This window comes from Camellia sinensis, chromosome 8 (genome assembly GCF_055761805.1).
Source record: "Camellia sinensis isolate YWXY chromosome 8, ASM5576180v1, whole genome shotgun sequence".
Lineage (NCBI taxonomy): Eukaryota > Viridiplantae > Streptophyta > Magnoliopsida > Ericales > Theaceae > Camellia > Camellia sinensis.
Window position 1 is genome coordinate 122201855 of NC_138968.1, and position 24142 is coordinate 122225996.

The 24142-nt window shown below is 38.8% G+C and overlaps 1 protein-coding gene across 4 annotated transcripts; it reads right to left on the minus strand.

Annotated features, from left to right (window-relative positions):
• Positions 1–2811: 2811 nt before the first annotated feature.
• LOC145797078 (nuclear pore complex protein NUP1-like) lies at positions 2812–21437 on the minus strand. 4 transcript variants are annotated; one of them, XM_082883274.1, is made up of 9 exons: positions 21053–21437; positions 16441–16487; positions 11086–11201; positions 9401–9611; positions 8930–9232; positions 8726–8824; positions 7877–8617; positions 7001–7491; positions 2812–4746 (listed from the first exon to the last, which is right to left on the minus strand). In XM_082883274.1, exons 1-9 carry the CDS (start codon positions 21336–21338, stop codon positions 3201–3203), a joined length of 3840 nt encoding a protein of 1279 aa, XP_082739400.1. In that variant the 5' UTR covers positions 21339–21437; the 3' UTR covers positions 2812–3200. The 4 variants fall into 4 exon arrangements, with proteins under 4 accessions (XP_082739400.1, XP_082739401.1, XP_082739402.1 ...); XM_082883275.1 differs by lacking the exon at positions 21053–21437 and adding an exon at positions 17357–17430; XM_082883276.1 differs by lacking the exons at positions 16441–16487; positions 21053–21437 and adding an exon at positions 11440–14081.
• Between the last annotated feature and the right edge of the window lie 2705 nt (positions 21438–24142).

Sequence of the window (24142 nt, forward strand, 5' to 3'; positions counted from 1 at the left end):
CCCGACTCGTGACAATGTGAATATTCATATTAACATGTTAACATGCACATTGATAGGAGTGTAAAATTAGCCCACGCCCCGTGACTGCCCGAAACCCGCCCACGGCCCGTGGGTGGCCCGGGGCGGGCCCGGGCCGGCCTGTTGACAATGTGAATATTTACATTGACATGTTAACATTCACATTGATAAGTGTGTACAATTGGCCCGTGACTCGTGTACAGCCCGAAGCCTGACCTCAGGCCGGAGCGGGCCCGGCTCGTTGGCAATGTGAATATTCACATTGACATGTTAACATTCACATTGATAGGAGTGTAAAATTGGCCCGCAGCCCGTGGGCGGCTCGAAGCCTGATCGCAGCCCGAGGCGGGCTTGGCCCGACCCGTGACAATGTGAATATTCACATTGACATGTTAACATTAACATTGATAAGAGTGTAAAATTTGTCCGCGGCCCGGGGTAGGCCTGGACCCAAACTCGGGCCGCCCACGAGCTTCAGGCCGCCCGTGGGACGCGAGTCAATTTTATACTCTTATCAATGTGAATGTTAACATGTCAATGTAAATATTCACATTGTCAACAGGCCGAGCCAGGCCCACCTCGGGCCGCCCACGGGCCATAGGCGTATTTCGGGCAGCCACGGGGCACGGGCTAATGTTATACTCTTATCAATGTGAATGTTAATATGTCAATGTGAATATTCACGTTGTCAACGGGCCGGGCCCGCCCCGGCCGGGGGCCGGGCTTCGGGCTGCTCACAGGTCACGGGCCAATTTTACACTCTTATCAATGTTAATGTTAATATGTCAATGTGAATATTCACATTGTCAACGAGCTGGGCCAGGCCCGCCCTGGGCAGCGGGCGGGTTTCAAGCCGCCCACGGGCCACGGGCCAATCTTACACTCCTATCAATATGAATGTTAATATGTTAATGTGAATATTCACATTGTCAACGGGCCGGACCGGGCTCGCCCCGCGCTGCCCACGGGCTTCGTGCCGCCCATGGGATGCGAGTCAATTTTACACTCTTATCAATGTGAATGTTAACATGTCAATGTGAATATTCACATTGTCAATAGGCCGGGCCGGACCCACCCCGGGCCGCCCACGGGCCGTGGGCTAGTTTCGAGCAACCACGGGGCGCGGGCTAATTTTATACTCTTATCAATGGGTCGGGCCGAGCCTGCCCAGGGCAGCCCACGAGTCGCGGGCGGGTTTCGGGCCGGCCATAGGTCGCGGGCTAATTTTACGCTCCTATCAATGTGAATGTTAACATATCAATGTGAATATTTACATTGTCAACGGGCTGGGCCCGTCCCGACCCGGGCCCAGGCTTCGAGCTGCCTACGGGTCATGGGCCAATTTTACACTCTTGTCAATGTTATTGTTAATGTTAATATGTCAATGTGAATATTCACATTGTGAACGGGCCGGGCCGGTCCGGGCCCGCCCTGGGCGGCGGACTAGTTTCGGGCCGCCCACGGGCCGCAGGCCAATTTTACACTCCTATCAATGTGAATGTTAACTTGTCAATGTGAATATTCATATTATCAAAAGGCCGAGCCGGGACTATTTTTTTGGCCTGTGGACCGGCCCGGCCCGATTCGAATTTTTCCGGGCACCCACGAGGATCGACATGGGCCGGGCCCCTACACATTGACGATATGAACATTTACGTTAACGGTGTGAACATTCACATTAAGGGTATTTTGGTAATTATGTCACCCATAGGACTTATTAAAATATAAGAAAATAATGTGAACTAAATGGAACATAAGTAGATGAAAAGGGTATTTTGGTCTTCTTATCTCAAATTGGACCTAATGGAATAGTCAAAAAGAATATGGGTTAGATGAAATAAAGTTCTTAGAAAAGGGATTTATCAAAAAAGCTCCCTTTTTTTTTTTATGCATACAACTTACAAATTACTAATGAAAGAGAGTTAAAGTATTATATGAATTAAAATCATAAGGGAGCCGAGTTTAATTATGCCAAGTTCGGGGGGTTTGGTTTTTTTTTTCAGACCTCAAGGGAGGCCGGTGTAATTTACATTATAAGCAGGGCAAGGGTGTGAAGATTGTATAAAAACCCAATTCCTTGACCGGTTGAATGTGATACAGAAAATCCTCCTTTTGTTGACAATTGAATGGGGCATCATGTTGGCTGTAAATACATATACATATAGTAAATGTGATATAAAAATGGTCTCTCCACTCTACGGACAACCTCTCTACCAATTCTCTCCCCACAGCTTTTCTTCTCTCTCTTAGAACTACTACTACTAGCCCATAGTGTTATCGAATTCTAATATTATCGAACAATGACAATCACCCTCTTCACTGTGAAGGTGATGGGATCGGTGTCTGGGTTGCAAGCTTTCTTGTTGTCAGACTGATTTTGTGATGAAATCATCATTCGCATAGATCAAAAGTAAATTGTGTAATGATAGACTGCAATAGTGACCAGCAAAAGGTCACGAAAAAATGAAAGGTGTGCATATAGTATGCACTTCTTTTAAAATAAATAAATAAGAATAATACTTAGATGATAATTTTTTTTGAAAAATTTAACTTTTTTTAATAGAACAATTATTACACTTTTAATACTATTAATTTTTTAAAATTACTTTTTGATAGTAGATTTTTTAAAAAATATCAATTGTCATAAATTTACTTTTTGTGTTAAGAGACTAATATTTTAAGACGGAGAGAGTAATAATAATTATATGGTACAATTTCCCTTAAATGTGAGCTTCAAAGGTAAACAATGCACACCATAACACATTTTCCCGCTTAGAGAGAGAGAGAGAGAGAGAGAGAACAAAAGTCAGAAAAATCCTCAGAAACACTTCCTCAGGAATTTTCCTTCCCTTTTTTATGTTACAATAACAAAGTAAGAATACACAAAGCAAGGTCTATGATACCCCACAATTTCCATACCACAAACCCTAATCAAAGTATACTATTACCACCCGCTACTAAATGATACGAAATACAATCCTTTTTTAACTTTCACTAAAGACACTTCCAAAATTGTGACATTTTATGCCTGCAACTCCAACAAGTAAAAATTGTAAAAAGTGACCAACGGCCAACTCTCCAACCATTTTAAAAACAAAGAAAAAGAAAAGAAAATTTCCCATTTAACCCACATAATCATGGGGATTGCCAAGAAACCAATTTACCTCTGACATTTAGTGTTTTTACATCCTTCGGCTTTTGTGTTTGACTTTCACAATTTTCCGTTTAGACTTATCACCGCCACCACCAGAACCCAATGAGAAGCTACTACCTCCAGCACTGAAATCTAGACTACCCAAAGCCTGAAACGGAGATGGGTTTTGTGGGTTGCTTTGATTCTGTTGTCCACCAAAAGGAAATGGGCCAGCTGATGGCAGAGCATTTGAATCAAAAACAAAACCAGATGGAGTTGAGATGGGCTGTTGACCAAATACCGGAACTGGAACTGTTGGTGTGGACAATTGTATGGGGTTGTCCTCAGCCATGCTATCCTCCATGCTCATCTGATCACCGTTACCTGAGTCACTGGCGAATACAGGAACAGAGGTACCAAACACGGGCTGTGCTTGGGAAGGAGAGGCAGTGGCAGTAGCAGTATTTGAAGTGAATGAGAAAAGGGAACCGGATGAGGCACCAGCAGTAGAGGACCCAAACACCATAGGTGCAGTGTTGGTAGGAGCAGCAGAAACCGAGGATGCACCAAAGGAGAACCCAGTTGATTGGGATCCGGTGTTAAATGTGGAACCGAAGATGGAAGACTTTGGGGGCTGCCAACTGGATGCAAACAAGCTCGAAGTGGCACCACCGGCGCCAACAGAGTTGGTCTCAGTTGAGGGAGCTGAAGAACTCACACCAAAACTAGTGCTTGAACCAAACACTTTTGAGGGAGTTGAAGAACCAAACAGAGAACCGCTGGAGGTTGAAGAACCAAATACAGAACTGCCCGATGTGAAAGATGTAATCCCGGAAGTCCCAAAGCTTGGAGACGAGCTAGATGAACCAAACTGAATATGCATGCTCTGTGTAACAGCTGCAACCCCAGTTTCAGCAGGAGACATTTGTGTGCTGACTGTAGATCCACTACTGGTTCCGAAAAGAGAACCCTGAGAGAAATTATTGGCAGATACACTGGATCCAAAAATGCTACTTCCTGTGCTTGCCATAGAAAACGATGTGCCCCCAAAAGGTGAGCTGGTTGGAGCACCAAATGTTGTTTCCTTCTCAGTTTTGGCCTTCAAATCTGTAGTTTCTGCATTAGATGTGGTTGAAGCAGTTGGAACTGAATTTGAAGGAGCTACAAATGTGGACCCAAATTTGAAAATGGGGGTTCCTGGAAATGATGGTGCTGCAGCAGAGGTGGACGGACTGCTATTGGAGGCAGTGACCATGGTGGTGTCATTGGAACTCATGGTAGCAGTAATTGAAGAGGCAACATTGGTAAAGCTATTTGTGAAAGTTTGATTTGTAAAATTACTGGAAGCTACAGCTGGAGAAGGGGAAGAAAATATAGAAGGGCTTGATTCAAGTGAACCATTAGTTAGACTTGAACTGTTGGCAGGACTACCGAAGGAGAACATGCTGCCGGTTGAAGTTGACAGAGCAGAAGAAATAGAAGCTTCTGATTTTCCCATTGTATCTCCATACTTTCGCATTTTGTTATTATCAACTTTATCTGAGTCCTGAGTTTTTGGTACGACTTCAGTTGTACCAAAAGCAACATTGGCCAAGCTGCATACACAAAAACACATTTCAGAAAAAAGACCCTCATCAATTTCAATTAAAAATGAAAAGACAAAAGAAAACAAGACTAGCAAAGTTTGATTAACAAATCTATTTCTTTCTATCCCCTTCATAATTGTTTATTGATTGATTGACTTGGGTGACAGTAATCATACGCGGAAGAAATCATTTGATGCCAAGTAATACTGGTAATTTTATTTCACCTTCAAATGAAACTGCATTCTTGTAGCCCTAAAATGATTCAATGATTGACCTTCAAAGGGGGGCTGTGTGATGCTTTGTATCGTTTACCCTTTTGTAGGGGCATGTGAGACCTTTAGATGGGTGTTTGCCAGACGTTCAGGCAAGACATCCCCTTGATGTTTTTTTATACGTCTAAAAAAGGAAGACGTAAACAAAAAAAAAGGAGAGGAACTAGGTCGGTCTTTCTCAAAAGGTCAGTTACAATATAGTCCTCCACTGCCCACTTGAAATTGCTCTTGTTAAACAAAATTTCTCCTTTTGCTAACCACCAATCTTTTCAATGCGCAGTCTACTAGAATTAAAGAAAAGGTAACACAAAATAAATGGTCCCTTTCATCTCATGTAGTGTGTTTGGAAGGAGCAGAATAATGCAACAATGAATGAATAGAGTTCCACCTCAATGATTGAGATTTATTATTATAATCTTGTTTTAGCATAATTATACTCCAGTTTAAAATTCCAGCCATCTTGACTGCATAGTTTTTAAGCATCCTAAGAGCATGTTTGTTTGGATGGACTGGATAAGGGGGGATTGTAATCCATCGGACTGTTAGTCCTACAATAAATTGTCCCCGGACCATTTGGTTAGACTGGATTTGTATCCTATATTTGTTAGTCATGGGATTAAATGTCTGGATTAAACAATTTTTAATGAATCCAATGTTTGGTTGGACGGATTGGATAAGGATAAATGTTCAAAAGACTATTTTACCCTTGTAATTTATAATTTTTATTAAATATATAATTTTAAATTTGTAATCTATAATTTATAATTTAACACTAAAAAAATTTAATTTATAAGGCCATAATTTTTAATTTATTATTTTCAATTAAATTAAATTTATAATTTATATTTTCTATTTAATATATAATTTTAAATTAACAACACTAAAAAAATAATTTTATTTAATATATAAATTTAATTTTTTAACAACACTAAAAAAAATTAATTTATAAGGCCATAATTTTTAATTTATTATTTTTAATTAAATTTAATTTATAATTTATATTTTTTTTATTTAATATATAATTTTAAATTAACAACACTAAAAAAATAATTTATAAATGTTCAAAAGACCATTTTATCCTTTTTCCAATTGTTTATTAAGTAATAGCATGAGGGTAAAATGGACATATCATATATTAATCCCATGGGATATCAATCCCATGGAAATAATCTCCCCCTCCCCCAAAGATACAATAATCCCTCATACGAGGGACTAATAGTTTGGAGGGACTATTAGTCCGGAGCAAAAAAATTGAATCAAACAACAGATAGTCCAATTCCATGGCCCAATCCTTCAAAACAAACACCACCTAAGGGTTTTCCTATCCTGTTAATGCCATTTATGCGCAGCCAAAAAATATATATATATAGTTGTCAAAATCACCTTAAATTGCACTACTTAGGATAGGTCCCATTAATATGGGGGGCAGAGGCAGTGTTATTAAAAGCGATAAGCGCACCAAGGCGCCAAGGTCTCATGAGGCTTTAGGCTTTAGGCGAGGCACGGGCTTCATCGAAGTAAAGTGCATCATGGCAGGATGAAATAATATAATTTAAGATGAAGTATATAAGCAAATAACTAACTGATGTTCATATTTGCATGCAGGGTCTTTTCTTGTACCCATCTAAATCATAAAACTAGAGAAGAAACGGGGCAATTCAGAATAAATATTTAATAAACAAAGCAGTCCAGAGAAGAAAATAAACGGAAAGCAGAAAAAAAAAAGCAGAAAACAAAAGCAAAGAGAACAAAATAAATGAAAATAAGAAGAAAACCACCAAAAAAAAAAAGAGCCCTCAAGGCCTGCGCCTTGGGCATAACTGCGCCTTGTTCGAGTCGTGTGCTTTAATCGCGCCTTAGTGAAGTCGCCTCGCCTTGACCATTGCAAGGCACAGGAGGTGCGCATGGCTGGGACTGGCAGAGGTATTAAATAAAATAAAAAGCACAAAAGAATAAGATAGCTACAATTTCAACACCAACAAGATACTGACCTGCTTGAACTTTCTGGCTTCGGTTCCAATGGAGAACAAGATATTAGGCCTGAAGACTCACTGACAGAAGATGTGGAAGAAAATGCGTGCGATGGAATCTTAGCAACATTTTTAGAGCTAAAACTAAATAAAGGAGGAGGTGCATTTGGTTCCTTAGGTGGAGCAATCTTATCAAATGCTGATGTAGATTGAGGACTGGCCACAACTGGCTGAAAATTTGTGCCAGAAGCAGGTGAAACAGAGAAGGTAAAGCTAGTGTTTTTCTCACCAACCACAGTTTCATCAGAAGTTCCTAAATCAGTTGATTTTTTCAAAATGGGACCATCAAGTGTTTTGAATTCAGATACTGCAGGAGTTTTGTCCACCGTCACTGCTTCAGAAGAAACAGCCATGCTCTCCACCACAGAAGTCTCAAATTTTTTCTTCCCCTCAGCCAACGGTGTAGATGCAGCTTCATTAGAAAAAATCTCGTCATCCAGCTCCAGAAAATCCTTCACGAGAGAACCATAAGATTTAATATTGTTGCTTAATAAAAATGAAACATGCAAAGAGATAAGAGCCAAATACACATCTAATTTGAAGATGACAATTTTATCTGTAAGGAATGACAGTCATGCAAACTATATCTACAAATGAGCATCAATAAGGTTTAGGAGGTTAATAATATGGTTGTAGCTCTGATGAGCAGGAGTCATTATTGCCTGCCAGAAAGTAAACATAGCCTTCTGTGAAACCATAAAACCACCTCCTGGTTAAGGCAACTATCAGTGGTAGGACTGTTTCAGAGTTGATAAAGTGACATCATAAGAAAGAATAGATAGCAGGCCAACTGCGAAAAACTAACAGACTAAATGGACCTAAAAAGACACCACCAACCTCGTGTGCACTCATCTGAAAACCCCATTTCTTTTGCGAAGATTGAGTAAACAACTGTGTGCTGACTGAATCTGCAGTTTTGACACTGGGTACAGCTTCTTTCACTGAAACTGTAGCATTGCTGATCACTGCAGGAGTTGATGCGTGACGAGAAACAATAACCCGTTTTGGGCCATTTTCCTCAACCTTATCTTGCTTTTGAGAGACAGCATCATGAGCATCAAGCAAAGAAGTGTTGCTCATATTCTTCAACTTATGACTATCATCTGCATTTTGCAGAATGTTTGATGAATCTACATACTCCAGGCTTCTACGAGCCTGTACACTTAGCATATTCGGTGTCAACTTACTGGTTGATCTCTCACCTGCGGCAACCTTGCCTTCTGATGATTTCTCCTTTGGAACCAACTTTTCAAGCTGCTGCAATATTTTTGTAGCCATCTCTGTAGACTTGGAAGGAACAGAGGTATAATTTGTACCAGGCATGCTAGCATCCTCATTTTCTCTCACTGTTCTCAAGAATCTATGATTAGATTCACCCAATGAAGGCAGCTTCTGGGCCGATGCTATAGGGTATCGAGCAGCATCAAGACCAATTCCAGTTCCACGATTAGAAGGACTTCCAGAAACTGGCAAGCTCAAACATTTTGGAGTCGAAAGATTAGTTTTCTGTCGAAGTCTACGTATGGGACCAACAGATCCTATATCATCTTGTAATACAGAACTCCTACGTTTTAGGGCCTGAAAGAAAGAAGAAAATTAAAATACAGACAGAGAGAAGGAAAAAAAAAACATAAAAGGATAATCCTAAAAAAAAGTAATGGAGTTCATTATCTCCTAGACAAATACCAATTGTTTAGGACCATATTGCCTGGCATGCTCCCATGTAAACTGAGAAGATGATGATGCAGATGGTAAACCATAATCATCATATACGGAACTGGAACCCTGGGAATTGAGCAAGATATAATCAAATTTAAAACCTAGGAACAAAACATTAAACCTAAAAAATGAAAACTCCATATGCAGAAATATATTGGCCATCAAGTAAACCTTTTGGGTAGTAGTTGGATGAACCCTGGAATATGGTGTACGAGCCATATTATATATTGCAGACCTCCCTCGGGATCTTGGAGTCATAAAACCATTTCCAGAAACCGCAACACGAACAACTGGCTTTGGTACAAGTGACATGACAGGTGAATTTGGAGGAAATGGTACATTATTCTGCAGACTTGCATCTTCCCTCAAAGTTTGGCCACGCAAACCTAACATTGATGGTGACACTCTTGAAGGTCTACTGCCCATGTAAGCTTTTGCAAGTTCAGCAGGAGCCGCAACATCCTCTTCAAGGACCTGAAAATAATTTCATTCTATGAATGTGAAATACCATGCTATAGAGCAAACTATTAATTATCATACTCAAAATAAAAGAAGTACCAGGGGGAAAAAACAAACATTCACAAATATGTCAAATACGAATAAGAAAAGGATTAAAGTATGTTAGATTGTTAGTGAACTGACAATAGGAGATGAAATGCATCCATGAAATCTATGGCTCTCCAAGTGGCTCCCTATCCTATTTTCTTGCAGTGAACTACTTGCAAATCCATCTTGTCCTCCAAAGGCAGACACGGGCTGTGGAACAATTGATTCATTCCTTTTGTCCTCATCCCAATTAGGTAAATCAACAGTTCTTGAATGCAGTAGTTCTGTCAAATGATCAATCTCAGATCTGTACCATATAATTCACATCAGTAATACAGCACGAGTCCACACAGGAATGCAGACAATTAAGACCCAAATTGGGGAAGCAATCTTAACAGCCATCCAATTCATATGAAGCAATTCAAATAAGGATCAAGGATGAACAGTTAATTAACTATCAGGACATGATCAATCCAAACAAGTTATGAAATGGCCCATAAATGAAGTTTGCTGAGAGCAAATGAGCAATAAGTCACCTACTTCATCATGAAACTAAAAACTTGCCAAGTTTTTACCTCACCCCACCTTAACAGGGGACGAAATAAAGGGAAAAAATTCTGCATGACATAGAATTTGAGTCTTGCGACAACATGAATACATAAAAATCAGTTTATAAATATGTACCAAGTCACAAGGGAATAAATTTATGTTTCACATGGGAATGTCAAAAGTTAAACACCCCACCTTACAGGAACCTGCCAAAACAAACATATATCTAAAAAATGAAGATGCGTTTTACACATGCATGAGCAGCATGAACTTACACATGAGGATACAGACAAGAGTACAAACAAACAAACAAACAAACAAACAAACCCAAATACACATGTCGCAACATCCACACACAGCAAGCACAAGCGCAATTGCCTTCAATAGGAACATTCAAACAACACCAGTATTACCAGAATATGAATACCCTAGTGAATTACATTTTGGAACGCACATTCCAAAACATGGTACACTTCCATTCCAAAACAGTAAATTTAGCAACCCAAACGATCCCAAAAGTTTTTCCGATTTAATTCCTAAATGTTTCCTTAGGAGTAAAAAAAACTCAAATATAATGAACTAAAATCTAAGGTCAATGAAGTTATGACATGTAGAAAAATGGATCACAATGCTCTTAGAAATGTGTTTATACATTATTAATTTGAAGAGGGGGGGGGGGGGGGGGGGGGACTTAAATTTTATTGGATGTCTAGTTGTTTTAAAAAAAAATTACTCTAGAAATACCTTAAATTCTTAGAGAGTAATCTATACAAATCTATCCCTATCATACCACATTTTATGTTGCATCACATTCTCATTCCCATTCCAGGTAATGTAGAACAACACAGAAGGTCACATGTGTGCACAGTCATTAAGTAGCTTAATATCTCCCTTTTTTATTATACCATAGCACAGTATGCTTTTTTTTTGATATCCCAAACTAATTAACAGTTTTGACCATGTTCAAGGTCTGGTGAATGCATGTCTCCAAACTAAGTACAAACTCACAAGAACACCAAATGCTAAACATCCACGTCACGGAAAACAGCAGAAAAACAATACAAAGCGTGAAGACCAAAAGGTGAGGTTGCATTTCACACACACAACATGGCATGCAAAAAAAGATATGGCGCATGCATGCACACACATTTAGACAAACCACAGATAGGTATTCCAAAAACTAAAAACCAAAAACAAAAGGACAATATACAAATATCCAGCCAAACACATACCTGGTAAAGGTCTTTTTCTTTAATATTTGCTCAAGTTCGGAAAGTCCACTACAGTCAAAGTTACTAGTTGGTTTGCCTCCATCAATAACAACTGGTCCTTGCACTCCAGGGGCATTCTTCAAAGAACATTCGTACAACATATACACATATATCAGCATAAAGGGCTATAGTATGACACCATTTGTAAGATTTCTGAATGATTTCTGTATGTTCAATTGTGTTTATAATACAAGAGTACCTCAGTTTATATAACAATCTATCCTAAGATTGAAAAAGGAAAGAAGAATATCTACTCAATCCCTAATATATACAAAATATATATACTACCATACATATAGCCGAATATTTTCATACCCCTCTTCAAACTCTAGGTGTGTTAGCAGAAAACACCGAGAGTTTGCCAAGAAGAAATTAAAACCGAGCAGTGGTGTGAGTCTTAGTAAAGAAGTCCGCAAGTTGTAAAGCCGAAGAGAAAAAAAGGAAGCGAGATAGAGCCAGACTGCAGATGTTGACGAACAAAGTGACAATCAATCTCAATCTGAATAGCACTGCGGTTATCACAGTCAATAGAGGTCGGAGAAGACTGCGAGACACCTAAATCAGACAAGAGACAACGAAGTCAAATAATCTCAGCAATAGCATGAGCCATTGCACGATACTCAACTTCGGCAATAGAGCGAGTAACAACAGATTGTTTCTTGTTTTTCCAAGAAATCAAGGAATCTCCAAGAAACATACAGAAATCATACGTCGACTTGCAATCAATCACATCACCAACCCAATCAAAATCAGCATAGGCCACCAAGTCCAAAGAGAAAGTGGAGGACAATAGTAAACCCTGAAATATTGTACTCCGGAGATAGCGAAGAATCCAAACAAAAGCAGCCCAATGTGCAGAACGAGGAGCAAAAATGAACTGACTAACCACATGAACAGCATAAGCAAGATCAGGGCGAGTAATCGTCAGATAGACTAAGCAACCCACAAACTCTCGATAAAAGTAGGGTTTGGCAGAGGAACACCATCAGTAATGTTAAGTTTCACATTAAGCTCAATGAGGGTATCAGCAATCGTAGTGTCAGTAAGACCAACACGGTGAATAACTTCATTAGCATAGTTGGCCTAAGACAAAAAGTAACCCTTGGGAGAATAAGCCACCTTAATACCAAGAAAGTACCGCAACGAGCCTAAATCCTTCATTTTAAAAGTACGGAAGAGATGCTGCTTGACCTCAGAGATAGCAGAAGAATCAGAATCAGTAATAATCATATCATCCACATAAAGTAATAAGGCAACAAAACCAACAGAGGTGCGAAGGAGAAACAAAATAGTGCCCTAAGTTGAAGGATGAAACCCAAGCTCAGTGACATGACGACAATTTAAAAGCAATCATACCAAGCACGAAGAGATTGCTTCAGACCATACAAAGTATGCCGAAGACGACAAACCTGTCCAAAAGAATAATGAAGGCCAGGGAGACGACTGTAAACCTCCTCAGTGAGATAACCATTAAGAAAAGCATTCTTAACATCCATCTGATAAAGAGGCCAATGACAAACAGCAACGACAGATATCAAAGTATGAATAGTAGTCATCTTAACAATAGGGGCAAAAGTCTCCTCATAATCAATATCATACTCTTGTGAAAAACCCTTGGCAATCAGGCAAGCCTTGTAGCGCTCAAGAAAACCATCAGAATGAGTCTTGACTTCGTAGATCCATTTGCAACCAACCAGATTCTTACTAGCAGGCAAAGGAACCAACTCCAAAGTACTTGTTTTCTACAAAGTAGACAACTCATCCTCCATAGCTTGAATCTAATGAGGATCCTGATAGGCCTTCTTGTGAGACTGAGGTTCTGAAAAAGAGTGAATAGCAGACAAAAATGTACTGTATGAAGGAAAAAAAAGAGTGTTTTAGCAAAATCAAGTTTGACTACCTGTTTACGGATGCGAAGGGAATACTTACGGTTAACAAGATCAGAGTCCTCGGAAACAAGAGGATTAACTGGTGGAGGGAGGGCCTTGCGACAATAATAGACTAACACCAAAGGAGGAGAAGGAGAAGGAGAAAGAGGAGTAAGAGTAGGAGTAGGAGTAGGAGTAGGAACAGGAGCAGGCAGGAAAGGAAGAGGAGAGGAGGGAACAGACTCATGGAGGTCAATGGAGAGGGACTCATTAAGAGGGGTGGTACAAGGAGAAGAGGGAATAAGCTCATAGGAAACAGCAGAGATGTAATCATTAGGAGAAACCTTAAAAGAAAATGGATCAATATGAATCAAATCCTTTTTGAAAACTAGGGTTGTGAAAGAAGAAAACTGAAAGTAAGGTAGACATTCGAGAAAGGCAACATGGCGGGAGACATAAAGGCGACGGGAAATAGAGTCATAACAGCGATAATCTTTCTGAGTGAGACTATAACCCAAAAAGACACGTAGGACAAATCAAGCACTAAGTTTGGTCCTATCTTTACAAGGTAAAAGGACTAAACAAGCAAACCCAAACACATAAAGGAGGGAGTAATTAGGAAGTTGAAAAAACAGAACCTCATAAGGAGACCATCCACAGAAAGGGGATAGACATACTGTTGAAAAGAAAAGCAGCGGAAAGAACTGCCTCATCCCAAAATAGAGCCGGAACAGAGACAAAGAAAAGAAGAGACCTAGTTGTCTCAAGAAGATGACAGTGTTTACGCTCAGCTTGACCATTTTGGGCAGGTATATCAGTACAGGAAGTTCGGTGATTGGTAACCAAATTGGCCAAATATTCATAGAATTCAGTTTTAAAGTATTCTCTGTCCAAGTCAGACCGCAACAATTTAATTGTAGACCCAAACTGTGTAGTGACCATAGACTAAAAAATACGATATATCTGGTTAAAGTCAGACTTATGAACCATAAGATAAACCCAAGTATAACAGGTGCAGTCATCAATAAATGAAACATAGTATGCAGAACCTCCTTTAGTAAAAACAAGAGGACAACCCCGACATTAGTATGAACTAAAAAAAACGGTGTATCAGATATAGAGTTACTTCTACGGAAAGGTAAGGCTATCATTTTGACAAGTTTACACCCCCAACACTCGGTTAGTTGACTAAGAAAAATTTTACCCAATATACCGACTGAGCTAAAGGCCGTAAGCGGTTAGCAGACAAACGCCCTAATCTAGAATGTCATAAATAGAAAGGACTTGACAAAGAATCTAAATAAAAAGAGAAAAAAGTTGTCGGAGAAGTAGTCATAGGCAGATGTAGGCTCTCCATCACATAGAGGTCTCCAACTCTACAACCAGTCCCAATCTGCTGCTTGGACATCTGATCCTGCACAGAACAGATAGAAGAAGAAAAGATAGCATCAAAACCAGAAGCATCAAGCTGACTGATAGATAATAAACTGACAGATAATTGAGGAACATAAAGAACAGATGGAATAGAAATAGCAGACATAGCAGACGATAAGACAAACCCAACAGATATACCAGATTCATTAGCAGCATTAACAGTAATAGGAAAGGGAGGGGAGAGTACAATTTTGAAGTAAGGAGAGATGGAGAGTCATATGATGAGAGATACTAGAGTAAAAAATTCAGACAGACGAAGAGATACTTGAAGAAGACCCAAGCAAACCTGAATGAAGAGAAAAAACAATGGAGGCAGACGGAGATGGCTGGGAGGTAGACAATGTATGCTAAAGGTAACTAATCTAAGTACTCAAGGAAGCCAAGTTAGAATCAGGAGTCGAAGCAGATGCAGTAGAACCGGCGAGAGGCCAAACGGTACTCAAAGGAGGGACGCAGAGCCGGATCAGATATGGCTGAGAAGACGAGGCAGATACAGGTGAAGCACACTAACATCCTTTTTTAAGACAATGATACTTCCAATGGCTTTTCTGATGGCAAAAAGCACACTCATCTGAAGCCAATGGCCTATTTTTAGGCCTAGTAATCTTGCATTTGACATTGGTATGAACCAGAGACAAAGAAGATGACTGATGGGGCAAAGTATAATACCTAGAAAACTTTGAGAGTTTTTGTGTAATAAACTAGAAATAGGATGTTAAGGGGTTGTTTGGGATGTCCTAAATAAGTGCACTTTTTGAATTTTTGGACTAAAAAGTTGAGGAAAAAAATATGATTGTTTGGGTTAACTTTTTGACTTTTTATGAAAAAATGTGTATTAAAAAATTGTATAAATTAGTGTGTAGGGGAAAATTAGAATTGAGAGTTACGCAGCCGTACTTTTTGACTTTTGGTGAATAGTGATAACTTTTTAACTTTTTGACTTTTTGGCTTTTTGGCTTTTTGGGCACATGCCAAACTTGGACTAAATGTAATACCTAAGCAAAGTTTGAGAACAGTACTGAGAACCACCGAACAAATCGAGAACCAAAGACAAAAGGAGACTGAAGTTGAGAGAGACGGGACCAGAATTCGAAGTCGAAGTCGAAGTCGAAATCAAAATCAAAATCGAGCAAACCAAAGCCTGACACCTCTTCGATCATGGAAGTCTAGGTAAAGAGGGAGATGGTCCTCGCAAACTGAAGCAAAAGAGAGAACCAAAGAGGTCAATTGCGACGAAGGCGAAATCAAAACTCAGATGAGTCGAAGCCCTAAGGAATTGAGAGGATGATGACTAGATGTTTCATAACTATGACTGATCACAAACCAGAAAACCAGAGGGCATGAAGCAGAGGCAGAATCGAACTCAGATGAATCGCGAAGCAAAGGCAGTCAGTCGTGAATGGTTCGCAAGGTAGAGGCAGAGTGTCGCGAACAAGAGGAAACCACGAACGCAGCATGTAGTCAAACCAAACAAACACAAACGAAGAAGTTGTTGATTTCTAGGGTTTTGGCTCAGAAACGACTCTGATATCATGTAAGATTTCTGAATGATTTTTGAATATATTCAATTGTGTTTATAATACAAGAGTACCTCAGTTTATATAACAATATATCCTAAGACTGAAAAAGGAAAGAAGAATATCTACTCAATCCCAAATATATACAAAATATATAACCTACCATATATACATAAAGCCGAATATTCTCACACCATTATCACAAAACAAGACCACAGGTACTCGAGGGAAAAACAAGACCACAGGCGTTGGAGGGGTAAGACGGCGCAATAAGAATAACTAAAAACAAGACTCGCATATATATATATATATATATAGAGAGAGAGAGAGAGTGAGTGGGATGCCAGATGACAAAAGGATATAAGTTTACACAAAACAAAGTTCTATATTTTATAAAAATGAAGAATATCTTCAATAAAGTCCATATAAACAACACCACACTTGTATACAAATGATTGCTTACACACTAGCACCGTAAGATAAACATTCAGACTTACCTCGAGAATTGCCTCCTGAAACCTATCCCTTGATTCCTGGTTTGCTTCTGATCACATCACATAATATATGAGATATAATCAGAAACATAAAAATAATACTTAAAACTACACAAGAGCAGTTAAAAATCCCAGCAAACCATCAAAGTAGTAAGATCTTAAATTATAATCTATTTTACATGGATTCTTCAAAATAAATCAAATCCCCATGTTGAAACCCGGACAAGGGCATGGGATATGTGTCCAGGGTGTATAATATGTGTCCAATACTTTCCGATGGCTACTTCTTATATATTTGTATTTAACACTATCATTATATGGATATATTGATGTACAATTGTTGTAAAATGCATTTTTTGAGATTGCATGTTATATGTAATACCATTTTATTTCACAAAGTAGGATAAAAAAATAAAAATGACACTTATTTTTTTTACATAATCCACATATCCTTAAATTTCAGATTTTATGGATCCGGCCTCTAGATCCATACATGTATCCAAGTTCATTTAATATAGGTTATCACAATAAAGTGCATTGGGATTATAACAATAGATAGTGGAATGGAAACTATGTTGCATGGACTCAGGTATATGCCTAAGCGTCAGATTCTTCTTCTAATACTAAAAAACATTGATACCCTAGCAAATTACATTTTGGAATGTACATTTCAAACCATGGTACATTCTGTTCCAAACGGTCAATTTGGCGATCCAAAGCGATCCCAAAAGTTTGTTTCAATATATTTCCTAAAGGTTTCCTTAGAAGTAAAACAAATATAATGAACTAAAATCTAAGATGAGTGAAATTTTGACATGATAAAACATAAAAAAAATGAGACATAATGTTCATAAAAATGTGCTTTTATATGATTAATTAGAAGGGGGGAAAACACACACACACACACACGCCCCCTTACATTTTATTGGATGCCCAAACCAAACCAAGCCTTAAGTCCCATCAAATGTGGTCAGCTACATGAATCCTTCTTCTCCACGCAGCCCTATCAAAGACCATTTCGTTAGTCAAATTAAGTAAATCTATATCTCTATTTACAACATTAGCCAACATTAATCTAGGCTTACCTTGTCCCCTAATACTCCCCTCTACCGTTACAGCATCGCATCTTTTCACTACTGCCTCTGTTGGTCTCCGCTGAATGTAACCAGACTATCTCAATTGATTCTCTCTCAACTTATCTTCTATCGGTGCTACTCTTACCCATTCTTGAATACACTCATTCCTAATTCTGTCTTGTCTAGTCTTGCCACACATCCACCTTAGCATTCTCATCTCAGCCACACTCATTTTATCTACATATTGTTTCTTGGTTGCCTAACACTCCGTCCCATACAACATCACTGGTCTAATAGCCATTCTATAGAACTTACCTTTTAGTCTAGTGGGTATTCGTTTATCACACAGTACCCCAGATGCATTTCTCCACTTACACCATCCCGCCTTAATCCTATGGGCCACATCCGCATCAATCTCCTCCGTTGTTGTGATAATCGACACTAAATAACGAAAATGTTCACTCTTAGGCAATTCTTGGTTCTCAATCTTCACTTCTCCTCTGCTTTCATTGTTATTGTTACTAAATTTACACTCTATGTACTCTGTCTTATTTCTGCTTATCAAGAAACCTTTAGATTCAAGCGCTTCTCTCCAAATCTCCAACTTTGTATTAACTCTTTCTCTAGTCTCATCTACTAGCACGATATCGTTTGCAAAAAACATATACCATGACACGTCATCCTGAATATTTCTCGTCAACTCATCCATAACTAAAGCAAAAAGATAAGGGTTTAAGGTCAACTCATCCATAACTAAAGCAAAAAGATAAGGGTTTAAGGTAGCTCCTTGGTGTAACCCAACAGTGATAGGAAATTCATTTGTCTCTCCAGCAGACGATCTAATAGTGGTCACCACCCCTTCATACATGTCCCTAATCACATCAATGTAACCTTTTGTCACCATTTTCTTCTTTAACACCCACCATATTATATCTCGGGGCACTCTATCATATGTTTTCTCAAGGTCAATAAACACCATATAAATATCTCTCTTTTTTTCTCTATACTTTTCTATTACTCTTCTCAAAAGATAAATCGCTTCCATTGTTGACCTGCCAGGCATAAACCCAAATTGATTCTCCAGATTAAAAACACCTTAAATTCTGACAGTGTAAATTATACAAGCTTATCCCTATCGTACCACAATTTAGAGCATGTGGCGTATCTCGTTCCCATTCCACATATAGAAATGATCCGCGTTCCAAGTAACATAGGTCCAACAAAACCATAACACAGCTAGATAATTGTATTTCTTAATATTCATCTTTTACAGTAAAATAGTGTTTTGCAAAGTAAATAGGGCATTTTATGCATATTGCAAAATATGGGAGTTTTGTGGAAACCTCTCAATCATTCAAACTTCACAAGCCTAATAAATTGAACCAAATAATACACCCAAAACCCTACATTTCAAAATCCAATGAAGTGACTTCCATGTTGGGTGTTGTGGATCCTGATAAATATTGTACATCAGGCCCTAGGTCCAACAGGAGGCTTGTATTGTAGAAAGTTGTAACTTGTAATCATTTTTTAATCATAGTGAAAATAGCAGCCGTAGACGAAACCTATTCTAAGGTGAGCCACATAAATCCTTGTGTTATTGTGTGCATGTGATTTTTTCGATTCGTTTATCTTTTTTGTTTGTTATTTTGTGTTTAACGATCCTGATTAAGAAGAGTCGATTTACTAACATTCCATAAACTAGACTTGTTAAGAAAAAGGGGCATCCTATGTAGGGGTGAGCATGGTTCAGATTGGGAGAAAATCAGGATCAATCCGTTATCTACGGTTCCTGAAAAATTAGAACCAATCTAATCCGTTCAAATCGTGGAACCAATCCGAACCAATCCGTTTAAACACAAATTGGATTGGTTTAGGACCACGGATTCACATAATTAAATAACAAAAAAAATATATATAGAACATTTAAAGCAAACAACATTCTTTGTGTAGGTCTATTTGTGTGTTACTGTTAAGTAATAACTGAACCGCCATTCTGATGCTAGGAATTGATAAGATTATGCATAATTCTTTGGTGATGTATTTGTTTTCTACCAAATTAGCTAATATTGCTGATAAATCAGTTTGCTGCCGAATGAGCTAGATGGCTCATCAATAGATGATTTTAGTGTGATGAATGCTTTTGTCAATATAAAATACATATATACATAGTATATGGTTAACTTATTTCAATATATTTATATTTATTTTTCTCAAGTTACTTCAGGAATGAACAACTTTCAATCTCTATGGATGCACCTTAATTGGTAACATGCAGACTAAGTCTTCTACCTTTTGTCTTACTTCCTTAACACAATGAATAACATTATACCAGAAATCAAAAAAAAAAAGATACACTGTATATGGTATAAATATAGATTATTTCTAGATGGTCCGGATCGATTCCAATCCAGAACTGTGGAGTTTAATCTGGAACCAATCCGTAGCCTATGGATTTTTAAATTTCAAATCTGAAACCGAACCACGGATTCAAAAAACCAATCCAAACCTATCGGATTGGACTGAACCGAATCAGATTACGAATTTTACGGATTCCTTACACAACCCTAATCCTAGGGTTGGTGATAAAGTAGCCATTAACATGTAGCAAACATAGTCAGTTGAACTCCTACCTTCTCATTTTTCATAGGGGAAAAATAAGCTCCTACAGGATTTTTAGTGCCATCAAGGACATCAACAATTTCAACATTATAGAATGAATATCCATTGCATAATACAGTTCAACATAAAAGGAGCCATAAAAACACTAGAAACACCTGCTCTGACTGAAAGGGTTGTATAAACCCAAATTTCTCATCACAGCAACAGAAAATTGGAAACATATATACGGAAAAAAAAAGAAAGTGATGCTGCCTTGTAAAAAGTTAAAAATAACAGGCCAAAACTAAAATAGAACTTGATTGAACCACTGACCTGAAAGAAAGCAAAATAGTCGTGTTCTCAAAATATAATTTCCAAACTAAACAAACCACAAAAACATTCAATAAAGAACCCTAATTTGTCAATCCAATCCCAAGCAACACCCAAATTGAACAAACCAATTTTACTGGTAAAAGAAATATATAGGAAACGACATCAAAAGAAAAAAGAAATATTTTTGACTCAATAAACTTCCGAATTGATCTATATAGTCGCACATTATCAGTATGTATACTGAATCAAGCAAACACCTTTTCCCATTGCTTCAAGAGACAATTACCCAATCAAAGAAACCCTAAAAAACCTTAAAATCAAAATACCACCACCGACACAGAAAACCCTAAATCCTCAACCACCCTCAACAATAGCCCCAATTCAAACAAGTTACAACAAAAAAAAATAAAAAATAAATAAAAGCGTTCACTACCTCTAACTACCTACTTGATCTACAGCACCGAAACAATCTCTTTGCACTTATTTACAATACAATACAGTTCCCCAATCAAATAATATATATATATTGTGGAAAACGTATCCAAAAGCGTGAATTTCAAAAACAACAAAAACAAAGACAATATATACATATGAATGGAATGAACCTGGTGGTTGTGGTGGTGGTGGCGGCGGAGGGGGGAGGCGGTTGCGGAGGACGGAGGAGAAGAAGAGATGAGCGCTCGCGGAGATGAGTTTAGAGGCGGGATCGACGAGCTTCGAGAGCCAGCCGTTGGTACTGGGGTTTCTGGGGTTTCGGAGAGCGGTCTGAGGCCGATCGTACGGCGTCGTCTGGGGCCTCCGCAATGGCCTTTTCCGGAACTTCCCGCCCCCTCCTCCGCCGCCGCTGCTGCCGCCGCCGTAAGAGGTTCCTTCGCCCGCCTTTGTCGCCATGGAAGAAAGCTTCAGAGACCTCGCAACGAAAATTGTAGAGAGAGAAAATGAACGGTAGAGAGAGAGTGTGCGCAAAAATAGGGTTTTTATGTGGAGAGAGAGAGAGATTAAAAAAAAATTGTGAAATAGGGTTTTTAGAGTAATGCTAGGTACTCTAAATATTCTATTTAGATATTTGGTAAAATTTTTGGTAGAATTTTTGAGGCCTCTAGTATTTTTGAAGTTTTTATGTGTAGAGAGAGAGATTAAAAAAATTGAAAAATAAAATATCCGAGAGAGGGGTGTAATTTTGGCCCGCGGGCGACTCGAAGCCCGCTCGCCGTTTGAGGTGGGCCCGGTCCGTTTAGACTCATTTAGGTCCGAGCCCAAGTCTAGCTCGAGGCCTTGGATTAGGGCCTGAGCCATCGTTTTGAAGCCTGACTCATTGGCCCGCTCAAGGGCCGCCCAAAAGCCCGGTCCGCCCGATGTCCAGTGTTATTTTTAATGGAAAATAATAAAATTTTAGTGGAAAAAAATTAAAAAAATTTATTTAGGCCCACCCAAAGCCCGAATACCCCTGGGCCTGGGCTTGGGTCTAGGCCTATTTTTCTAGCCCATGGGCCGGCTCGGCCTGGCCCAATTTTTTGTCAGGAACTCGCAAGGCCCAACATAGGCCGGGCCGAGCCGGGCCAAAATTACACCCCTAGGGAGAGATTTGAACTTTTTTTGCAGTTATTTTTGGAGCGTTGCTAATCGTACGGTAAATGCCTTCATTAAAGTGTTACAGGCAACGCGAACCGTTCGTTATGTAAACTGGGACCACACACACAATGTTTACAAATCAATAAAACTTGTTGAACTGGACTTTGTTTTGATTCGAGAATTTTTTAAATTCAGACTAGGATAAAAATTGAGAACCGGTTGAATCGGCAAAATCGACAACCTAGACTGGATTGTTGTGAATTGATCGAATTTGTTGAACATATATCTAGCACTGAAAAAATCCCAAATCTCAGGGCTACAATAGAAGGGTTTTCTTTGACTGCATGCTCATTAGTGTGATTTAAGATTTGAAATTATTGATCTTATCTCTATGCTTGCTTGGTTTATTTTTGTGTTTGAGATTTGACTCTTGATTGATGCAGTAAACTATTATTTGACAAATATGTAATATTAATTGTTTTTAATATACTCCTTTTAGGTATATTTACCAATAAATCCCATCCAACAAACGATTGTACCATTTGGTCCCAACATTGTGTTTGTTGTTCTGATTGGTCCTATCAGTGGGAGAATATATTCCTGTTTGATCATATTTTCCTTGTTTGGTAATGTTTACTGGTCATTTATACCCTTTGTTTTCTTGCGGCTCGTTTTTAGTGGGTTTGGTTGTGCATATGGAAGTACAATATGTTTTCCTTCATTATGTTAGGGTTTTTTTGGCTAGTGTGACGGTGTGCTATGGTGATTGGTGTGTTTTTGGACAAAAGGTGGTTCAAAATTCCGCCGGCAGTAGTTCTGCTGTTGTGGATGTATTGTTTGTTTCGATTGTTTTTGTGTGCCATACAATGTTCATATTAAAATCGTTGTTCCCCATTTGTATGGGGTTGGGCACATTTATATTCAATATGTTACGGTTTCCGACCGTATAAGTCGTTGTCGTGATGACACATTGGTGTCGTTCATTGTTGTTTTGGTTGTTCTACTTTATGTACCTGTGTAACTTTATACGATTTTTCCCCTCAATATGTTTGCAACACAGTGGCGAGTATTTTGTGTATGTGATACACATGGATGGGTTTTGCGTAAGGTACGGGGGTTAAAGGGGGTGTTGACACATATTTGTATGCTGCAGTGTGTTGCGTTGCACTTATGGTAATCTAAAAATCTAAAACTATTTGTTAACGTTGGTTTGCATATTGTAGGGACGGACGCTCATGTTATGTTGGTGTGTTGTTACTGCGATACGAACGCCGCCATCAAGTTGCAATTTCTATTTTGATTCGATGATTTGGTTAGTTGTATCCATCAAAATTTGATTGTTTCACACATGCTGATCTGTGTTTATTTATCAAGATTCCGGGATATAACTGTCACGACCCAAACCCGCCCCTATGGGTTTAGCACCGTAACCGGCCAGTAATCCATGATTGCCAAAGGCCTACTTAACAGTAAAGACAGTAATACAGAGTAAGGGGCTGGTGGAAGCCAAAACAGTAAATAAAAGGTGTCCAGTGAGCTGTGACATTCTGAATGCAAAAAGACTTTCCTGAACATATTCACATTCAAAACCAAAATAATATATACATACATCATATACAGACATTCAGGTTAGGGACCAAATCCCTAACATAACAGTACAGTGCAAGTCTCAACATTTATTACAAAACAGAGGCAAAAGGGGAAATCTAAAACACCCCAAACTAGCCTTGGTGTTGACGCACTCGAAACCTCAAAGTGAGGCACAATGGTTGGCTTTGGCAAAACGGGAGCTTAGCCTAACGCTCCTAGCATCGGTCCAGTGCCTAGACACCTACATATATATATAAACAATGAGCTAAAGCCCAATGAATAACAGTTATGTAAAGAGGTTAAGAATGAATGTCTTTTCAATAATTAAACAGTCATATCAGTCATTTAGAAACCATAGCAGTCATATGTGGTACATCCCATAGCAAAACAGTACAGTAGGTCTTAACAGACCGAACAGTCAGTTGATGACCATCATAACAGTAACAGTAGCGGTTCCAAACTTGGGAACCGACAGAGATCTCTGTGGCAGTAGCAGTAACAGTACAGTAACAGTAAGTTGCTAAGGATGCCAC